Source organism: Lontra canadensis, unplaced genomic scaffold, assembly GCF_010015895.1.
Source record: "Lontra canadensis isolate GAN:19392208 unplaced genomic scaffold, GSC_riverotter_1.0 scaffold228, whole genome shotgun sequence".
In the NCBI taxonomy this organism is placed as follows: domain Eukaryota; kingdom Metazoa; phylum Chordata; class Mammalia; order Carnivora; family Mustelidae; genus Lontra; species Lontra canadensis.
Genome location: NW_022631222.1, coordinates 81,509 through 100,050, shown reverse-complemented (window position 1 = coordinate 100,050; position 18,542 = coordinate 81,509). Strand labels below are relative to the sequence as shown.

The window sequence follows — 18,542 nt, the reverse complement described above, 5'->3', positions numbered from 1 at the left end:
ATAACCCGAGAGTCAGAGTCTCATGTTCCTCTGACTGAGTCAGCCAGGTGCCCAGAGGACCTAGGTCTTGGGAGGAGGCTTTGGGGACAGCTGTGAGCAGGACCTCCACCTAGAGAATCTGGAAGGAAAAGGAAGACCACACTGGGGCCTGGGATATGTGGCTTTTAGAGGAACCGGCAGATGGGGGGGTCGTCCCCTTCTTACTTTTTCCTCTCCCTGAGAATGGGGGCGGGGAGAGGGTTGGCTGGGGAAAGGAGGACAGCTGGAGAGGAGAGAGAAGGAGGTGATTGAGGGGACTGCAGCTGGGAGGGCGGCGACCGAGGGGAGGGAAACTTGTGGCGTCCCCATCTCGCGGGGTCCGGGGCGATGACGCGTCCGCGACCCACTGATTGGACCCTCCTGGCCTTCCGCGCCCGACGGGGTGTCCAGCAGTATAAAGCGTCCTCTGAGCTGCGCCCACTCAGCAAACCGGACCTAGCGAAGGTCAAGTCTCGCCCACTGAGAAGCAATGACTTACCAGAACGCACTTTCCGACGGGCGCTCCAGGAGCAGGGCGCTGGTACCTGGCGGCTCACCTAGTGTTCCGCGCCCCCGCAGCTTCGCCATCACAGACCTGCTGGGCCTGGAGGCTGAGGTGCCGGCGCCTTCCGACCCCGGGCCAGGATCTGGTTGCGAGACCTCCCCGGCCGCACCCTGCACGGGTCCGAGTGTCGGGAGCTCCTGCCTGGCGCGCGGGGCCCTCCCACTGGGGCTCGGCCTTCTCTGTGGCTTCGGCGCGCAGCCTCCTGTGGCTGCTCCAGCGCCCTGCCTGCTTCTAGCCGACGTGCCGTTTTTTCCACCCCGAGCGCCTGAGTCCGCTGTCCAGCAAGCCCCAGGTGGTCCGCCTCCCCACTTCAGCAGCCAGAAGAGCAGCGAGAGCGTCTCGACGTCCGGTAATCAGGAAAGCCCATCCGGGTCTTGCCCCTCTTTCCTCCGGCTTGGGCAGTGCAGGGGTAATTCACCATAACCTCACTGAGCCCCTATCCCCAGCATCCCGGATCTAAGGGAAGTCGGGACCCCAGGCCGTGCTCCCGTCGGAGGAGGCGTATTCTCTCAGCCTCGATCCCTGCCCCTTGCCTCTCCCTAAATCCCTGCCTCTTCTCCGGGATCTAGTCCCGCAGCACAGCGGATATCACCACCACCCTGTTCTCGACCTACCCTGGGGGTCTCGCCAACCAAGCAGCGGTCTCCTGAGGGTTTTTCCTCAGCGCCCAACGCGAGTCTCGGCCTCTACGAACGGCATAGGTCAGTGAGGCCCGGGCGTGCTTGTTCATCACCTGCACAGAACCCAGTACCCTGCGTGCGCTCAAAGGTTTGCTGGATTAAAGATTGAATAGCGCGCGGCCTGGAGGCCTGGAACTGTCCTCCTTCTGGGGTGCTGAAAAGGGAATCTAGGTACCGCGTTTTTCACCTTGCGCTGCCTTCCCTCCTTCCCACACGTGAGAAAGGACTAAACTCGCCAATTTCGTTGCGCTATGCCCAGCATTTTGTTCTGAGCCCAGTTATTTCCTCAAAGAAGTTGAGGCGGAATATGGGGAAAGGGAAAGAGGCAAAAAGAAAAAAAAAATAGAGGTCTGGGGTGTGGGTGGAAGAAAACAGAATTATATTAGAAAACGTGGACTGAGAGAAACTGTGTAGAGCCTAGAGCTGAGCATCCAGGCAGCCAAGGCAAAAGAGTACATTGAGTCTCCACTGATAATAAAAGTAACAAAATAATAAAACTAAGCATGAGAAATCAGCAGGCAAGCAAACTTTCATTCTGCTTTTTAAAAAAATGTATTAATAGGTCTTTCTATAAAATAAAACAAACCATTATATTAGTAATTTCACTAAAAAATTCAGAAACCACCTTCATAGGATGAGTTTTTTTTTTCTTTCTGAGCACTGGTAAAATGAAAGACAAAATAGGACTAGATTTTGTCAAGAATGAGTTTCCTGGATCCCACTTCCAGAGATTCAGAATTGGTACAGCAAGGCAGGGAGTGCAGTTCTGATAAGGCTTCTAATGTCAAACCTTGGCCCCCACCCCTGGTTAGAGAAATGTTGATGTATTGGTTAAAAGGAGGGGTTGGAGGTGGAAAGAAGTGAATGAATTTGGGAGTTGGGAGCTAAATGGTGGTAGAGAGTGCCATTAACAGCCAAGTAGCTTCACACAGTCTTCATATAATACTTCACCATGTACAACCTGTGTGATCTTGGACAAGTTACTTAATCTCTGCACCTCAGCTTCCTCATCTGTAAAAATAGGACAATACTAGCAGCTCCCCTGAAGTTCTTTTATTTTATGAAGAATAACTGTGATAATGCATGGACAATGCTAAGGAAAGTGCCTGGAATATAGTAAGTGCTAACAATGCTAGTGTGTATTAATAAATGTTAACATTCCTCAGCAGAATCATAACTTCAATCCTCATATTAGAATCCAGAGAAAGTGAAAAATATGCTCACTTTTTTCTGGGGCACCCAGGTGCTCTGAAAAATAGGCTCACCTTTAAAAACAGGGCTGGTTTTTTTTTTTTTCCTCAATAAAAGGTAATGTGCTCACCTTTAAAATCTTCTCTTTCTCCTGTGCTAACAGATGAGGACAGCCCATCTGAAGACAGGCGTGGCCTGAAACTGTCCCCTACTCCTGGCAAGAGGAAGAAGAGACGGCACAGGTATATAACCAGGCTGTCTTCCCTGGCCCTTTACTTAGGACACAGAATCTAGGAATCTATGGTGCTGCATTATGGCAGGCCCTGTGGCCTCTTGGTTGACACATAATAGCCATTTGGGAACATAATTCTGCTATTCACAGGAGGCTGCAGCATAATCTTTGTAGCATTTTAGAGACACAATTTTGTGGACCTTTAAAATAGATCTTAGATTGAGTTGATAGAATTCATTGAGGAGGAAAAAATATGTTAAAGAACTTCTGGACTTTCCAGAGGCCAATCATTTAGAGGTGGGATATCCAGTTATCATGAGGTGGACTTTTAAGGTGTGGAAAGGCAGGCACGGGGTCTTCTACATCTGGGAAGCCTGGCAGCCTCCTGTGGACATGCACTTACACATGTGCTTTGGGTCTCCCTACAGGACTGTTTTCACTGCCCACCAGCTGGAAGAGCTGGAGAAGGCATTCAGTGAGGCCCACTACCCTGATGTGTATGCCCGGGAAATGCTGGCCATGAAAACTGAGCTTCCAGAAGACCGAATACAGGTGTCTGGGGTCCCCTTTCTCTTTCCCAAAGACATCACAGAGAACATGCTTTTTTTCACATACACACAGGCACCTCTAAACAACCCCACATGTTTCCCTTGACACACAAACCGAAGCTCACTTAGCTGCACGTACCACAATGCTAGAGCCATTCTGTATGTTTATTCCAAGAAGATAGCACCTGTAACCTGAATGTATTTTTCCTTTTATTAATTAATTCCTTAAAATTACACAATAATATATGCTGCAACTAAAAACTACATATACAGTTATATCTATCTATAACTCTATTTATCTATCTATCATTTATCTATCATCTCTTTGACTATCATTCCCTGAGAGAAACCAACATAAATAGCCCGTTGTAACCTTTCGGCACACCATCTCTGTCATATATATTTGGCCCTGAATATGTTTACATGTGTATACCTATAGATATATGTATTTTTACACACATGGAATTTTTTTCTTGGTTTATACAAAAAAGCATTGTGTTATACTTCTTAGCCTCTTTGCTTGACAACACATTTTGGACACTTCCCCAGCTCAGAAGATATGTCACTATTTCTTTTTTTTAACAGCTAATAAATATTCCTTATTGTTTCTTTATGAAGATAATATTTTCCAGGAGAAATTTCACCAACAAACCAACAACTTGACATTAAAAGGGACCATTGCCACTGTGAACTCTTTCCAACCAATGAGAAAAATCAGGAAACATAATAGTCCACTTCTTTACACGACATGGGAAATAATACTTTGATTTTATTTTTGTCATTCCTGGCTCTCTGGAAAACCTTAGTGGAAACTGATTGCATATTATCCACACAATGATGAGTCCCTGTGAGTTTTGAGTGAATAGTAGACACAGCTCCTTAAGGTCTGGGATTTGAATCATTAGTTGGCTGTTTTTAGGACTCCCTGCTAAGGGACACTTAAGAGCATCCTCTTTACTGTGTCTCCTCCTGTATGTTCTTCTGCCTCCTGTCTTGCCTCACATCAGGTCTGGTTTCAAAACCGGAGGGCCAAGTGGCGGAAGCGGGAGAAGCGTTGGGGTGGTAGCAGCGTGATGGCCGAGTACGGCCTTTATGGGGCCATGGTGCGACACTGCATCCCACTGCCAGACTCCGTCCTCAATTCCACCGAGGGTGGCCTGGTTGGTTCCTGTGCACCCTGGCTCTTGGGTAAGGAAGAGGGCCCTGCAGCCAGCAAGAAGTCCAGAAATGCTGGGGGAGGGGCCAGGGTTCCCTGAAGGGCAGCCATTTGCCAAGCCAGTCAACATCCATTTACTCAGTTTTGGGCCTAGAATATCACATTGATTTTAATTAATTCCAAGGCTGAAACTATGGTCAGTAGAATTATTTTTCATCAAAACTGTGTAGGCAGTGTGTGGAAAGGTCACATCAGTTCTTGGTTCTAGAAGTGGAATGATATACTTGTAATTTGTTAAACATGTTTCCAAACTGTTGAGTGCTATTACAATGTTTGGAAACCATACAATGTAGAGCTCATGGTAATAGGAATGAGGATAGTGCTAAGCAGAGAAATCTGTAGGTGATTAACCCCCTACATACAAGAAGGTTTGGGGTCTGAGTCCTAGTTCCGCCATTAACAACTTGCTTTTTTCTGTCTCATAGAACAGTCTACTCAAGAGAGGTCCAAGGTTTGGGACTGGGCATTCTGGGTGTTTTCTGTACCAGAAACTAATGGGATCACACCTGGGAGGAATGAGTCACAAGATAGCCCCTGGGGCAGGGTAGGAGATTAGAATTAGGGGTGTGTGTGTGGGTGTGGGGTGGGGTGGTGGGGAAGAGTTTTTTATTTAGCACTCATTTAGCCACTAGGGTCATTCCATCATTCGCTGTGGTGAGACTTGAGATAACAATTGTAAATACGGTCTAGACTTTGCCCTCAAAGACTGAAGAGCCAGAGAGAATTTTGGGCTGGGAACCAAATCCACCCCTCTGAACTTCTACAAGCAGATCAGGTGTAGGGTGGTGGTGCTTACTGGTATCTGCAGACCTGTAGCCACAAGAAAGTGGGCCCAGTGCTGCCAGACATCTTACTTTCAGAAAAGCTGGAAGTCTGGCTTTTGATGTGCCATCTCCTGATTTCAAAACATTGGCAACAATTAAATTAAGAGAAAATCATTTTAATACCTTTGCTGGCTGCACCCCACAGGCAGACATCAGATTTTAACACCTAATGGGGTTAGTTACCTACTTGGCATCCTTAGAGACCCCAGAGATGGGCACTGATGAGGGCACTTCTAATGGAATTTTGAGAACAATGACCAGGAAGAGATTTACAAAATTGCTGAATTTGGAGATATCTATTTTTAGTTTTTTCTCTTTTCTTTTTTTGGAAGGGATGCATAAGAAATCCACAGGGATGATAAGGAAACTGGGAAATGAAGAAAAGCTGACAGGAACCTGGGACTCACACCATCTCCAGGAAGGCTCTAGCCCAAGACTGGCAGGATCCCAGAGAGGCTCAGATGAAGCCCGCCCTGAGAATGGCTTGGAAGATGTGGCTATTGATCTCTCCAGCTCTGCTCGGCAGGGGACCAAGAAAGCACACCAGGGCAACAGTGTCCTAGGATGCTCAGACTCCTCCGGGCTGGAGGGGCTCCAGCCAGGAAAGGTAGGAGCCTGATGAGGCCCACAGGACCCACCCTCAAAGGCTGGGCAATGTGTTCATCCCTCATGGCATTTTCCACAAGACAGAAGTTGTCTACGACCAGTACTTTCAGCTGGACTTTCTTCTTCCAGTGTCAGGATACAACGCAATGCCACTTGCTTTAAGAAGACAAAGGGATGGCTTAGGGAAAATCCCATTTTACTCTAGATGGAAACCATTCCTTAAAGGCACTTGAACCAGTTAATTTCATGTAAAATTTTACATCTCTTTTATAGAACTTGAGGAGGGAGGATTTAAAGTTCAAAAAGCATATATACTTCTGGGCCTCATTTTGAAATTTGGTTCAATATACTGTGTAGATTAGTAGGTGAGGTCTGATGTTCTTACTCTGAATTTGAAAATATAAATTTATTTAACCTCCGGAGAATCAGATGTCTTTAAAAATAGCAAAGAACCCATACAGACATGAATGAATTAAAGTATCTTTACCTTAAACTTGGCTTTGGACATTTCGATTTTCTTGTTAGGGAATACTTTTGTATTATCCTGAGTGTCATTCGATAGGCTGTATACATTGGAACTCATAAGTAAGAAAGAAAGCCATACTTTCCCTTTCCTTCTGAAATATCATGGGACCATGTTTAAATAATTATTCAATATCTATAAGCAATATTTTAAAGATAGATGAGTCTTCTTGGTCTTTTAAAATTTATGTTTGAAAGCAACTTGGATTTCATGAATGTTTCCTTTCCTGTATTTATTTTGCCACATTTATTTTTAAAGAATAAATGTTGTGTGGTGTGTTGCATCTCAGAGTGCTCCTTCTGTTACATGTGTATGCCACTATCATTGATTCCCTAAAGAAGCTCCTCCCCACTCCAGCCCCTTTGCCCCCCACTTTTTTTTCAAGATTTTATTTATTTATTTGACAGACAGAGATCATAAGTAGTCAGAGAGGCAGGCAGAGAGAGAGAGGGAAGCAGGCTCCCTGCTAAGTAGAGAGCCTGATGTGGGGCTTGATCTCAGGACTCTGAGATCATGACCTGAGTCAGAGGCAGAGGCTTAACCCACTGAAACACCCAGATGCCCCTCCTTTGGCCCTTTTTAATCTCAGAATATCTTTAGGCTGTAGCACATATCATGAGTAGTTTTGTAAACTCCCACTGGGTGGCAGCCAGGTCTAATTCACTTTTTATTATTTTATTTTACTATTTTACTTTATTTTTGAGAGAGAGAGTGCACACATGTGAGAGAGTGCCTTCATGTGAGAACTGGGGCAGGGAGCAGCAGAGGGAGAGGGAAAGAGAGAATCTGATGATCTCATGACCCTGAGATCATATCCTGAGTGAAAATCAAGAGTTGGATACTTAATCGACTGAGCCACCCAGCTGCCCTTAATTTACCGTTTAGAGTTCAAGTTCAGAGAGAGCTTAGATTCATGAGGCAGAAGTGTGAAGCTTCATGATGAAGCCAGAGTGGGGAAGGAAAGTGGGGATCCCCCATTTGAGAGGCCTTCTCTAGAAGTTGGTGCAGTCAGACTGGGTCTGTTTTTCCCATCTTTCCAGATGATAAAACAGAGTCTCCCTTCCTTTGGTCTTTCTCATCCTAGCTAGTTCCATACTATTGGGAGAAGTAAATGTTACCTATTCTTACTGTAGAAACAGAGAACCATGAGCACTACATCCTTTTATTCATTCTGGCTCATAGAGAGCATTGCTGAATCCCGAGACTAAAGGGAGAAAGATCAGGTGTTGGCAAAGAACTCTAGAAATTATGTTCTAACTTTCCTGTCTAGAGGCACCAGACCATGCTCAAGCCAAATGGCCATGCTTGTTCTGGGCCATCTTCTGCCTCACAGCTGGTTGTAAGATTCTTGCTTCCATCTCTCTTCCATCTCTAGGGTTGAGTTTAGGGGAAGGAGCTAGTAACCTGTGCAACCAACATACATCAAAGGTCTCCCACAAATGGACACATTTTCTGGAAAAATACATTTTACGAACACTTACTTCAGAATAAGCATGAACTTTGAAAAATCACTAACCAAAAAAGTCATAAACATTTGTACTATAGACAGAAGTTCCTACCCCAGGAAATCAAAGTGAATTTAGTATCATAAAAGGAAATTATTTAAACATTTTATTAACAACTCAAACAACTCAATGAATATTAACTTTCATTCAAGAAATACCTATTTCTTTTTTTTTAATTTCTTTTCAGCATAATACTATTCATTGTTTATGTACCACACCCAGTGCTCCATGCAATACGTGCCCTCCATAATACCCACCACCTGGTTCCCCCAACCTCCCACCCCCCCCGCCCCTCCAAAACCCTCAGGTTGTTTTTCAGAGTCCATAGTCTCTCATGGTTCACCTCCCCTTCCAGTTTCCCTCAACTCCCTTCTCCTCTCCATCTCCCCTTGTCCTCCAGCTATTTGTTATGCTCCACAAATAAGTGAAACCATATGATAATTGACTCTCTCTGCTTGACTTATTTCACTCAGCATAATCTCTTCCAGTCCCGTCCATGTTGCTACAAAAGTTGGGTATTCATCCTTTCTGATGGAGGCATAATACTCCATAGTGTATATGGACCACATCTTCCTTATCCATTCATCCGTTGAAGGGCATCTTGGTTCTTTCCACAGTTTGGCGACCATGGCCATTGCTACTATAAACATTGGGGTACAGATGGCCCTTCTTTTCACTACATCTGAAAAAATACTTATTTCTTTAAAAAAAACAACTTAAAAGTAGGAATAGAGGATGCTTATTTTAAAAATAGCATCTTAGGGGCTCCTGGGTGGCTCAGTCTTTAAGCGTCTGCCTTTGGCTTGGGTTATGATTCCAGGGTCCTGGGATCAAGACCTGCACTGGGCTCCCTGCTTGGCTGGAAGCCTGTTTTCCTTCTCCCACTCTGCCTTCCCCTGCTCCTGTTCCTGCTCTCTCTCTCTCACTGTCAAATAAATAAATAAAATCTTTAAAAAGCTCCAAAACAAAAACCCCCCACAAAAATAGCATCTTAATATATATATATTTAAGATTTTTATTTATTTATTTGACACAGAGAGAGAGACCACAAGTAGGCAGAGAGGTAGGCAGAGAGAGAGGGGGAAGCAGGCTCCCTGCTAAGCAGATAGCCCAATGCAGGGCTCCATCCCAGGACCCTGAGATCATGACCTGAGCCAAAGGCAGAGGCTTAACCCACGGAGCCACCCAGGTGCCTTACATCTTAATATTTTGTAACATATGTGTATATATATATATATATATACACACACACACACACACATACATACATACATACATATATCTAAAAGCCCAGTCTTTGAGGTGGCTCTGTTACCTTCCTAACTGTGGATGGATGCATTATATAAACTTTCTGATCTTTCAGTTTTTTCAGTCATAAAATGGGGATAATAATAGAACATTCTCATTTCCCCAGAAAATGAGATAAGAGGACATGAGTAATGTACTTAGCTCAGTTTCTGGCATGGCAGAGAAAAAGCAAAATAAATATTAGCTATTATATGACTATTACTGGCATTCCTATTAATATCAAGACTCAAATGAGAATACTTTCCACCATTATTTAACAACATGGGATCGACTAAGTACAGAATGGAATAGTAACCTATTAGAATGCTCTGTGTAAGCAACATTTAGGAAGAGTTCCAGGAACAAAGTAGGACAGACTTTTGGTCTTCTTTCGTATTTTCTAAATTTCATAAAATTAGTATGTAAAAACAAAATTAATTTGTTAATATTATTAAAATAGTAATACCTCTTTTTCAGTTTAGAGCTAAATTCACACTGGACAAAAACTCTTGAAAATACAGTGTGAAAACTTTTTATGATGAAAAGTCTGTACTCTGCTCACATCTCCTGTCTGGTTCTTGGAAGTGCCAATTTAATAATGAAGAGACAAGCAGGCATTTTACACACAGTCTTCTCAAACCCTTACTGAAATTATGCATCTGGTCAAAATGAAATCTACTCACAGACTGACAACAGGACTGAATCATTCCAGCTTTCAAAATTGCTTACTGGCTAAAATGTGGCTGTAAAATCTCAAAAGGAGATTGTAAAAAATTACAATTTTAGCAAGGCCAATTTAAAAAGATTCCTCATATGTCACATTCCCAGAATCACACTCCCAACTTGCTTTCAGCAGCAGGAGGCAGCACATCAGTGCATGAGAAATTTCATGAGCTCAGAAGATATTTTCAGAAATGACATTTGAACAAGATGTGGAAATCACTGTTGTTTCCTTCGGTTTAGCAGTATAAATATAATAAAATATCCACACACAATATATACATTTCTGAACCATTTAAGAGGAAGTTGCATATATCATCTGCCTCTTTATCTCTTTTTTTCCAGGCTTATTGTGATATAATTGACATAGCCCATTGTGTAAATCTAAGGTGTACAATCTGATGATTTGATACATGTGTATATCACAAAATGTTTACTGCAATAGGTGAGTTAACACATCTTTCACCTCACAGCATTACCATTTGTTGTTATGGAGAAAACATTAAAATGCTACTTTCATAGCTACTTTAAAGAACACAGTGTGGTAACTATGGTCACCATGCTGTACCTTGATCCCCCAGAATTTATCAAATAACTGAAAGTTTGTACCTTTTGACCAGTAACTACCCATTCCCCCACTCCTCTGCCCTGACAATCACTGTTCTACTCTGTTTCTATGGGTTTCACATTTTCAGATTCCTCATAAGTGAAATTGTAGTTTTTGCCCTTCCCTGTGTTAGAAGGTCCTCGGGAGCTTCCTAGGTGAAACCTGAAATCTGTATGGGACTGTATGTGGAGGGTAGGGAGAGATGGACAAAAGAGGCAGGCACTCCAGGTTGGTAGGTGGCAGTTCTAATAGCAAAAGGAACATACATACAAGGCTTGTCTTGGGTGGCAGCAAGATAAGTAGATTTCTGCACCTGCCTGCCAGATCTTAAAAGTTTTTACAAAGGTCTTAAGTGTGTTCAGTCACATATACTGTTCAGAGGGTTTTAGGACCACATTCACTTTTTTTTTTTTTTCAAGATTTTATTTATTTATTTGACAGACAGAGATCACAAGTAGGCAGAGAGGCAGGCAGAGAGAGGAGGAAACAGGCTCTCCGTGGAGCAGAGAGCCCGATGCGGGGCTCAATCCCAGGACCCTGAGATCATGACCTGAGCGGAAGGCAGAGGCTTTAACCCACTGAGCCACCCAGGCACCCCAACCACATTCACTTTCTCAAGTTTGTGTCCTTAGGGAAGGCTCTGGAAGTGGAAAAGGCAATGGAATGCACATTCTAAGAACAGGGGAGGGGTTGAGCAACCTCTGATTATCATGGTCCAGTTCATGGGCGAACTGGCAGTCATATCTTCTGGATGACGTCTTCTAGCAGTTAGTCTGACTTACTTCACTTAGCATAAAACTCTCAAGGTCCACCCATACTGTTGCAAATGACAGGATTTTCTTCTTTGTATGGCTGAATAATATTCCATTATATATTCATAAATTATATATATAATACATTTATCTCACTTATATATTTATCAATAATATGTATATATCTCACTTTTTTTTATCTATTTATCTGTCAGTAGACAATTAGGACGCTTCCATGTCTTGGCTATTATAAATAATACTGCAGTGAACAGGGGGATACAGATATCTTCTCAAGGTACTGATTTCATTTCCTTTGGATCTATCCCCAGAAGTGAGATTGCTGGATCATATGATAGTTCTGTTTTTAATTTTTTAAAAGCACTTCCATACTTTTTTCCATTGTGGCTGTACCTGCTTCTGTATTTCTTAAAGCTGTGTGTATTTTCTAAGAAAAAGGACCTTCTTTTACATAACATGACTATTATAGACTTCAGAAAATCTATATCAATGCTTTGAATATGAACATAATATTTAAACCTGAATAGACTACAGTATTTCTAAATCTGAATCCTATACTTTTATCTAATACAATATAGTATCAATTAGATACAATAGCTTAATACTGCATTAAATACAGTATTATAATCTGAACATGACATTTTATCTACTACACACTGTATGATTATAATATTCTAAATATGAAAAAAATACAGATTTCTAAATCTGGACAGAAGTCTCTTATCTAATCCCCCAGTCACATTTCAATTTTGACAATTGGTTCAATAATGTCTTTTACAGCAATTTCCTTTTTCTGTACAGAATCCATCTAGAATCATGTATTACATTTAGTTGTCATTTCCCTTCAATCTGGAACATTCCTCAGCCTTTCTTTGTCTTGCATGACATTGATATTTTTGAAGCACACAGATCAATTATTTTATAAGATGCCCTCTCTGGGTGTGTTTAATGTATCTTTGTGATTAGATTTCAGGTTATACAGGAATATCTCTGATGTGAACAGTTGAAAGGATTAGAAGAGTGGCTGAGTGGAAAGGCTGAGGGTGAGAGAAAGGAGAGCAGAGGCTCCTGTTACCTGCTATACATCCTCCTGCATTCTCTGAGTTTTTAACAGGGACATAAAATTATTTGATAACAATTTTTTAAAGATTTTATTTTTAAGTAACCTCTTCATCCCCCATGGGGCTCCAACTTACAACCTCGAGATCAAGAGCCACATGCTCCACTGACTGAGCCAGCCAGGTGCCCTAACAATTTTTTAAAATAAGGGAAACTTATGTTGGAAGGCACATATTTTGGAGGTAGGCAGGCATACTAATCGTTTTTCAAATCTTTTGAGGAAGTCAAATTGGTGGAAAGGCTATGTATGATCTGGGGAAGAATCCTTTCAGTCTAGAAGGATAAATCACTTCCCATCTACTCAGGCACTTAGAAATTCTTGCAGGTGGTGTCCTATGAATTTAAATTGTAAGTACTTTGAAGGTTGAGAGACTTAGACTTTCTGCTCTGCATTTCCATATTGCTGAGTTCATGCTGGGCAAATAATGACAGCTAATGAACTCTGGGCCATTGGTTCTGATACTGATTTTGAGATTCTTTGGCCTCACTTTGGACACTGAGTAGGGGCTGCAAAGTTTTTCAGATTTCTGGAAATGAGAAAAGGCTTTGTAATGGGTGTGGCGATTTCCCTAGCAGCTCTAGGAAGATGTGCTTCTCCAAGAATTGTGAAATACTCTATTTCCCAATTTTACCTTTGGTTCATCTGGGTCCCTATTTATGGGATTTTATGAGGTAGCACACAAGTTGCTTCAAACCCTGTTTTGGTGCTTGATACCCTTTAGCTACATGCTCTAATGCTGCTAAATTTTCCTTCTTTGGGCAATTTCTTATGCAGCTTTATTCTGCCTAGTAAGCATGCCAATTTCCCTTTGTTATCACTGAAGATCCCTCTTCCAGACTCCCTACTTGCAGGCCTCCCAGATATGCAAATGTTCAACAACCTTAGAATGAAAACAATATCTCCCAGGTTTGTCATATTCTTTCCCACATCTGGCACCTGGTTGAGAAGAGTAAAATGGTATTCATGACATCTGGATCCAATGTACAGATGTAGAAAGCTGCTCTTTCAGAAACATCTCTTCATATTAAAGGGCTTTGTCCATCATTCTGAAGTCCTTCATACCAGTTATCTATCAGGAGGGAACTGTAGATATCCATTGCACTATTCTCACTTTTTTGGACAAACTCTCTCCTTAAAAGTTCATCTAAGGCTGGCTGCCTTTTCTCTCTTCCTTCCATGAAAAGGAAAAATGGAAAGAAGGAAGGAAGGAAGGAAGGAAGGAAGGAAGGAAGGAAGGAAGGGAAGGAAGGAAAACGTAGGAAGGAATAAAAAACACATAAACATCAGGCATTTACACACTGGTGCCCCCTGTTGGCAAGCGCTTGATATGCTTTTGCTTTGTTTTTAGCATAATATCTATCTAAATTCACAGCTTGAACATTTTTGTGAAGGAATTATTGTTGTTCTACCTTCATTTTTCCAACTTGCCCTCTAAATCACCAGCTGTGGCAGTCTTCTCATTAAGTGCTGATCTTTGAAATGTCTCTGTTCACATCATTGTCTTGTTAGCCACCTTGCTGGCCTGTGGTTCAGCCTCACTTACCGTTTTAGAACTTCTCTTTCACTCCCTTCCACCCAAGGCCACCTGCATTACCTCTTTTCTCTTTCCCTCTTCAACATGTCAGTTTTATGCAATGACTAAAGTTGCACTAAATCCTGAGCGAAGTCTCTAGGGATGCAGCTGAGTGTGGGAGGTGGGGAGATTCTGGCATCTCTTTACATATCATGGGCAGAGAGCATGTGAAGGGGCTGGAATCCATAAAAATGAATATTACAAGGAAGTGTGTCTTCATGTGTGTGGGAGGTGGGGGACAGAAATCCATTTCTTTTGCCAAGTAATGCAATGAAGAGTCCTTCAAGAAATTTCTGATTGAGATACTCCTGAGACACACATCACATCTTCTTGAACATTTCTTACACTGGCGGCATCAACTGACTTTGCAAGTCTGGCTGCTGCATGGAAAGTCTCTTGCCTTCCACCTGGGCTTCTCAGACACTGAGGTATGGATCCTTCTGGGAGTCCACCTGGTACTCTCACCTGTGAGACTTGGAAGTGCCAAGAGCCACAACTCATGACCTGTGGTGGAGGGGGGTTGAATCCTTGAGAATGAATGTTCCCCTTTCCACTTCTGTGACGTCAACTCTAATGTGCATCCCATAAAGAAACTTGAAGGTCTTGGTGGGACCCCAGCCCCAGTGGCCCACGGGGTGACTTGTTGAGAATGGGCCCTTGCTGTGGTGTCCCCTCCTTCCTCCTCTGTCTCCTGCTTCTCTGCCACCACTCCACTCCTTTCCAAGCCAAACCATGTGCTCACAAGACCTCAAGAGTCTCAAGTCGGGTGGGAAGGGCTAACATCCTAGCCATGACAGAATTATAGTGGAATCTGAAAGAGCTCTTATGATCTAAAAAATTCCATCTGCACACAAACTGGCTTTACTGAATTCAGTTTTGTAAACAAAGCTTGAATCAAACAGCATTTTTGTCAGTCTAAATGATATCCAGTCACTGTCCCAAATTTTATGAGCTGTTTTTTGGGATTTTGTATACATGCCCTGAAAATTGTGAGGATTGATTTGTTAATTTCTCCCTGTATTTCTGTCAATTATTACTTTATGCTTTTGGAGTTGTATTTTTAGATATATACAAGTTAAGAATTCCTGAATTTTCCTGGTGACCATTTACCATATGTAACTTCCGTCTTTATCTCCCCTTCTATTTTGAATTATTCTTCACTTTCTCTGATATTTAATTCACATTTGTTTGGTAAATATTTTCCTTGCTTTTAGTATCAATATTTATATATATTTACATTTTTAGGTTGAGGTATTTTGCTTGAAAAAGTATCTAGTTGGGATTTTTATTCATGCCAACAATCTTTATCTTCAACAAGAGAATTTATTCCATTTACTTAGAATGTAATTATTGATCTTTTTGAAATTTTTTAAGATTATTTATTTATTTGTCAGAGAGAGAGAGAGCACAAGCAGAAGGAACAGCAGGCAGAGGGAGAGGCAGGCTCCCCTCTGAGCAAGGAGCCTGATGTGAGATTGGATCCCAGGACCCTGGGATCACGACCTGAGCTGAAGGCAGATGCTTAACCCACTGAGCCACCCAGCTTCCCTTCATTAATTTATTTTTATGTGTGTTTAAAAATTTCACCTTTTCTTTCTTTTGTTTCTTTTAAATGTGTTTTTCCTTTCTTTCTATAGCTCAGATTGCTTAGATTCTCTTATTTTACATTCCCTGCTACTAGATTAGAAGTTGTGTTTCTATTTGTGGTTAATCTAGAAAATGTAACAGTCATATTTACTTAAATTTAAAACTCTTCCCAACCATGGGAAGGATTGTAGGATGCTACCCCCATCCACTTCTACACTCTTGTTGTTCAGGATTTTGTTTCCCTCTCTGATTCACTATACCATGTAGACATTGCTGTTCCAATTATATAGTTAATTATTGTTTTGATTTACCCACAAGTGCAACAACTTCCTTGCGTATGGCCCTCTTGAATTCTAGATCTTCATTTGGGGCTAATTTCCCTTTCTCCTGAAGGAATTCATTAGCGAGGGAGTCGAGTGGAGAACTCTATTAGTTTTTGTTTTGTACTTTGCACTTGTTCTTGAAAAATTATTTCACTAACTACACTATTCACAGTTGACAATTATTTTCCTATAATAGTTTAAAGATATCCCACCTGGGCCAGCTGTCAATCTAATCAACAATCCTGTGTAGGCAATCCATCTTATCTTTCTGTTTTTATGACCTGCTGCTTCTCTGTCTTTGCTTTCTGACAGTTTTACTATGATGTGTGTAGGTGTTGATTTCATTTTACTTAAACAGCTTTGACTTGTGCACTTTAGAGGCTGAGTATGTCTTTCACTAATTCTGGAAAATGTGCAGCTTTTAAATCAATGAATATTGCCTCTTCTTATTGTTTCCTCAGGAACTTCAAATGTGTGTGTGTGTGTGTGTGTGTGTGTGTGCATGTGCGTGCCAACTGCATGTTTTGCATCCTCTTTTTCAAATTTTCTATCCTTTTGACTCTATGCAACATATTTAATGGGTAAAATTTGATTAATTGTAGCTATTACAGATAAGATGTTTGGACATACATCCCCTGATCTTGTTTTATATTTTCTAACTTACCTTTCTTGCTTATTCCTTTTCCATGTTACTCATTCCAACTTGTTTTTTTTTTTTTTTTTGATTGGCCTACTTTTGTTCCATTTCCTTCACCAATGGTTTGTAGTTACATTCTCTATTTCTAGTTTTCTAGAATTATTTCTGATTTCTAAAAGCATACTGTATGTGTGTTTGGGCTATAGTTTCTTCTCCAAATTCCACCATTTGCCTTCCATCTGGCAGGGGTTCCTCCTCAGGACTTTTCTTCAACCATGGTGTTATGGGCCAAATGTTTGTGTGCTTCCAAAACTCGTGTGTTTAGATCCTAACCCCAGCGTGCTGACATTAGAAGATGAAGCTTTCGGGAGATGCTGAGGTCATGAGAGTGGAGCCCCCAGGTTAGGTTCCGTGCCCTTGTAAATGAGACTCTAGAGTGATTGCTTGTCCCTCCCACCATGTGAGGGCACAGTGAAATGATGACTGTTTATGAGCCAGGAAGAGGGTTCTCCCACCAGACACTGAATCTGCCAGCGCCTCATCTTGGGACTTACCATCCTCCAGAACACTGAGAAATTAACTTCTGTGTTGAAGTCATCCCGTTGGTTGTACTTGTTATAGCAGCCCAAATGGACTGAGACATGAAGCTTATCTTTCCCATTTTATCAGAATTTAAAAATAAATTATTTTGATTCTTTCATATACCCAGTCTACCACCATGATCTCTCTCTCTCTCTCTTTCTCCCTACCATATATAACAGATGATTCATGTCCTTAACCAGAGGGTGTGTCCTTTGAGTTCAGGACTGCCACACTGCCTTGGACATGATCAATCTTTGCTCAGGAACTCACTAAAGAGACAAAAACTATTTCAAGGGGTCTCATTATTCAGAAAACCCTCCTGAATTTCCTTTGATGGTGATATGATTTCAAAGAATGTATTGTGGTCTTCTGGTTGACCTGTCTTGTAGTACAAATATCAGGTTTCCCAGACAGGATAGGAAGTAACGTTAACATTAAATGTAGACTTCCCATAAAAAAGATTATCTTGCCATTTGCAACAACATAGATGGATCTAGAGAGTATTATGCTAAGAAACAAAATAACTGAGCGAAGATGCAGGGGGGAGCGAAACCAGGAAACATACTCTTAATTATAGAGAACAAAAGGACCGCTACCAGAGGGGAAGGAGGTGTGTGGGGCAATGGGTAAAAAGGGGGACTGTGATTAAAGACTAGACTTAATAATGAAAAAAGTTAAATGAAGAATTTATCACCAGGTGGCAGTGTTGGTCGGCTTTAAATTTCTCCAAACACCATGCTATCAGATGTTTGGTGCTACCAGATTTATATTTTCTACCACTGGTTTTCTGAAGCAGTCAATGAGTACACATCCTCCTGTATTCTCAGCTGGTGCTTTCAGGGTTGGGGTCCTGTTTAATCTGTCTTTGGAACCAGCACCCAGAGAAAGCAGTGTCTTCCCCCAGAGAAAGCAGTGTCCTCCCCAGGTGGCCAGCACCTGTTTGCTGGCTGAGCCCTCTGTTTTCAGGGTGTTTGTCTCAAAGTTGTGCTGTATATAAAACCTCATATTTGGGTTGATTGAGGTGAGAGGCTGGGGAGCCCATGGAAGCATTCCTCTTGCCACAGGCAAAGATAGCAACAGTGGTTTCACCTGCTTTTGCCTTCTTGGGACAAGAAAAGGGACCCCGATAGCTCAGACCTGCTCAAAGACTGCTCCCTGGATGCCCTTCCTCCCCCATAGACTCTTGCGATGGAGAACCCAAGCATCCAGGGTGATCATTGCCAGACAAGTGTCTAAGCAAGGATACCAACTGCACTGAGACCATGAAGGGGACAGGGTGGGCTGCTGGTGGGCATTAGGGTCTTTGACGAGGAGTGAGTGAACTCTGCAAGCCTCTGCCAGAGGATAAACCCACTGGATGAATCATGAGGACAAGTGGCCTCTGGGCCTTTCTGGCACATGCAGGAAATCCACACACTGTTCAGGATG

General features: G+C 42.2%; 1 protein-coding gene across 1 annotated transcript; it reads left to right on the top strand.

Moving 5' to 3' along the window:
- The first annotated feature begins 508 nt into the window (after positions 1-508).
- VSX1 (visual system homeobox 1) lies at positions 509-5,893 on the top strand. The gene is made up of 5 exons (XM_032849434.1): positions 509-932; positions 2,618-2,696; positions 3,115-3,238; positions 4,242-4,422; positions 5,607-5,893. Exons 1-5 carry the CDS (start codon positions 509-511, stop codon positions 5,891-5,893), a joined length of 1,095 nt encoding a protein of 364 aa, XP_032705325.1.
- Positions 5,894-18,542: the final 12,649 nt, after the last annotated feature.

What these genes read in the sequence shown, in the direction of transcription:
- VSX1 (XM_032849434.1), top strand. Translation starts at nt 509, where the DNA reads ATGACTTACCAGAACGCACTTTCCGACGGGCGCTCCAGGAGCAGGGCG. An exon ending in AGGAAGAAGAGACGGCACAG is followed by an intron (nt 2,697 to 3,114) that starts GTATATAACCAG and finishes GTCTCCCTACAG; the next exon opens with GACTGTTTTCACTGCCCACC. An exon ending in TTCCAGAAGACCGAATACAG is followed by an intron (nt 3,239 to 4,241) that starts GTGTCTGGGGTC and finishes GCCTCACATCAG; the next exon opens with GTCTGGTTTCAAAACCGGAG.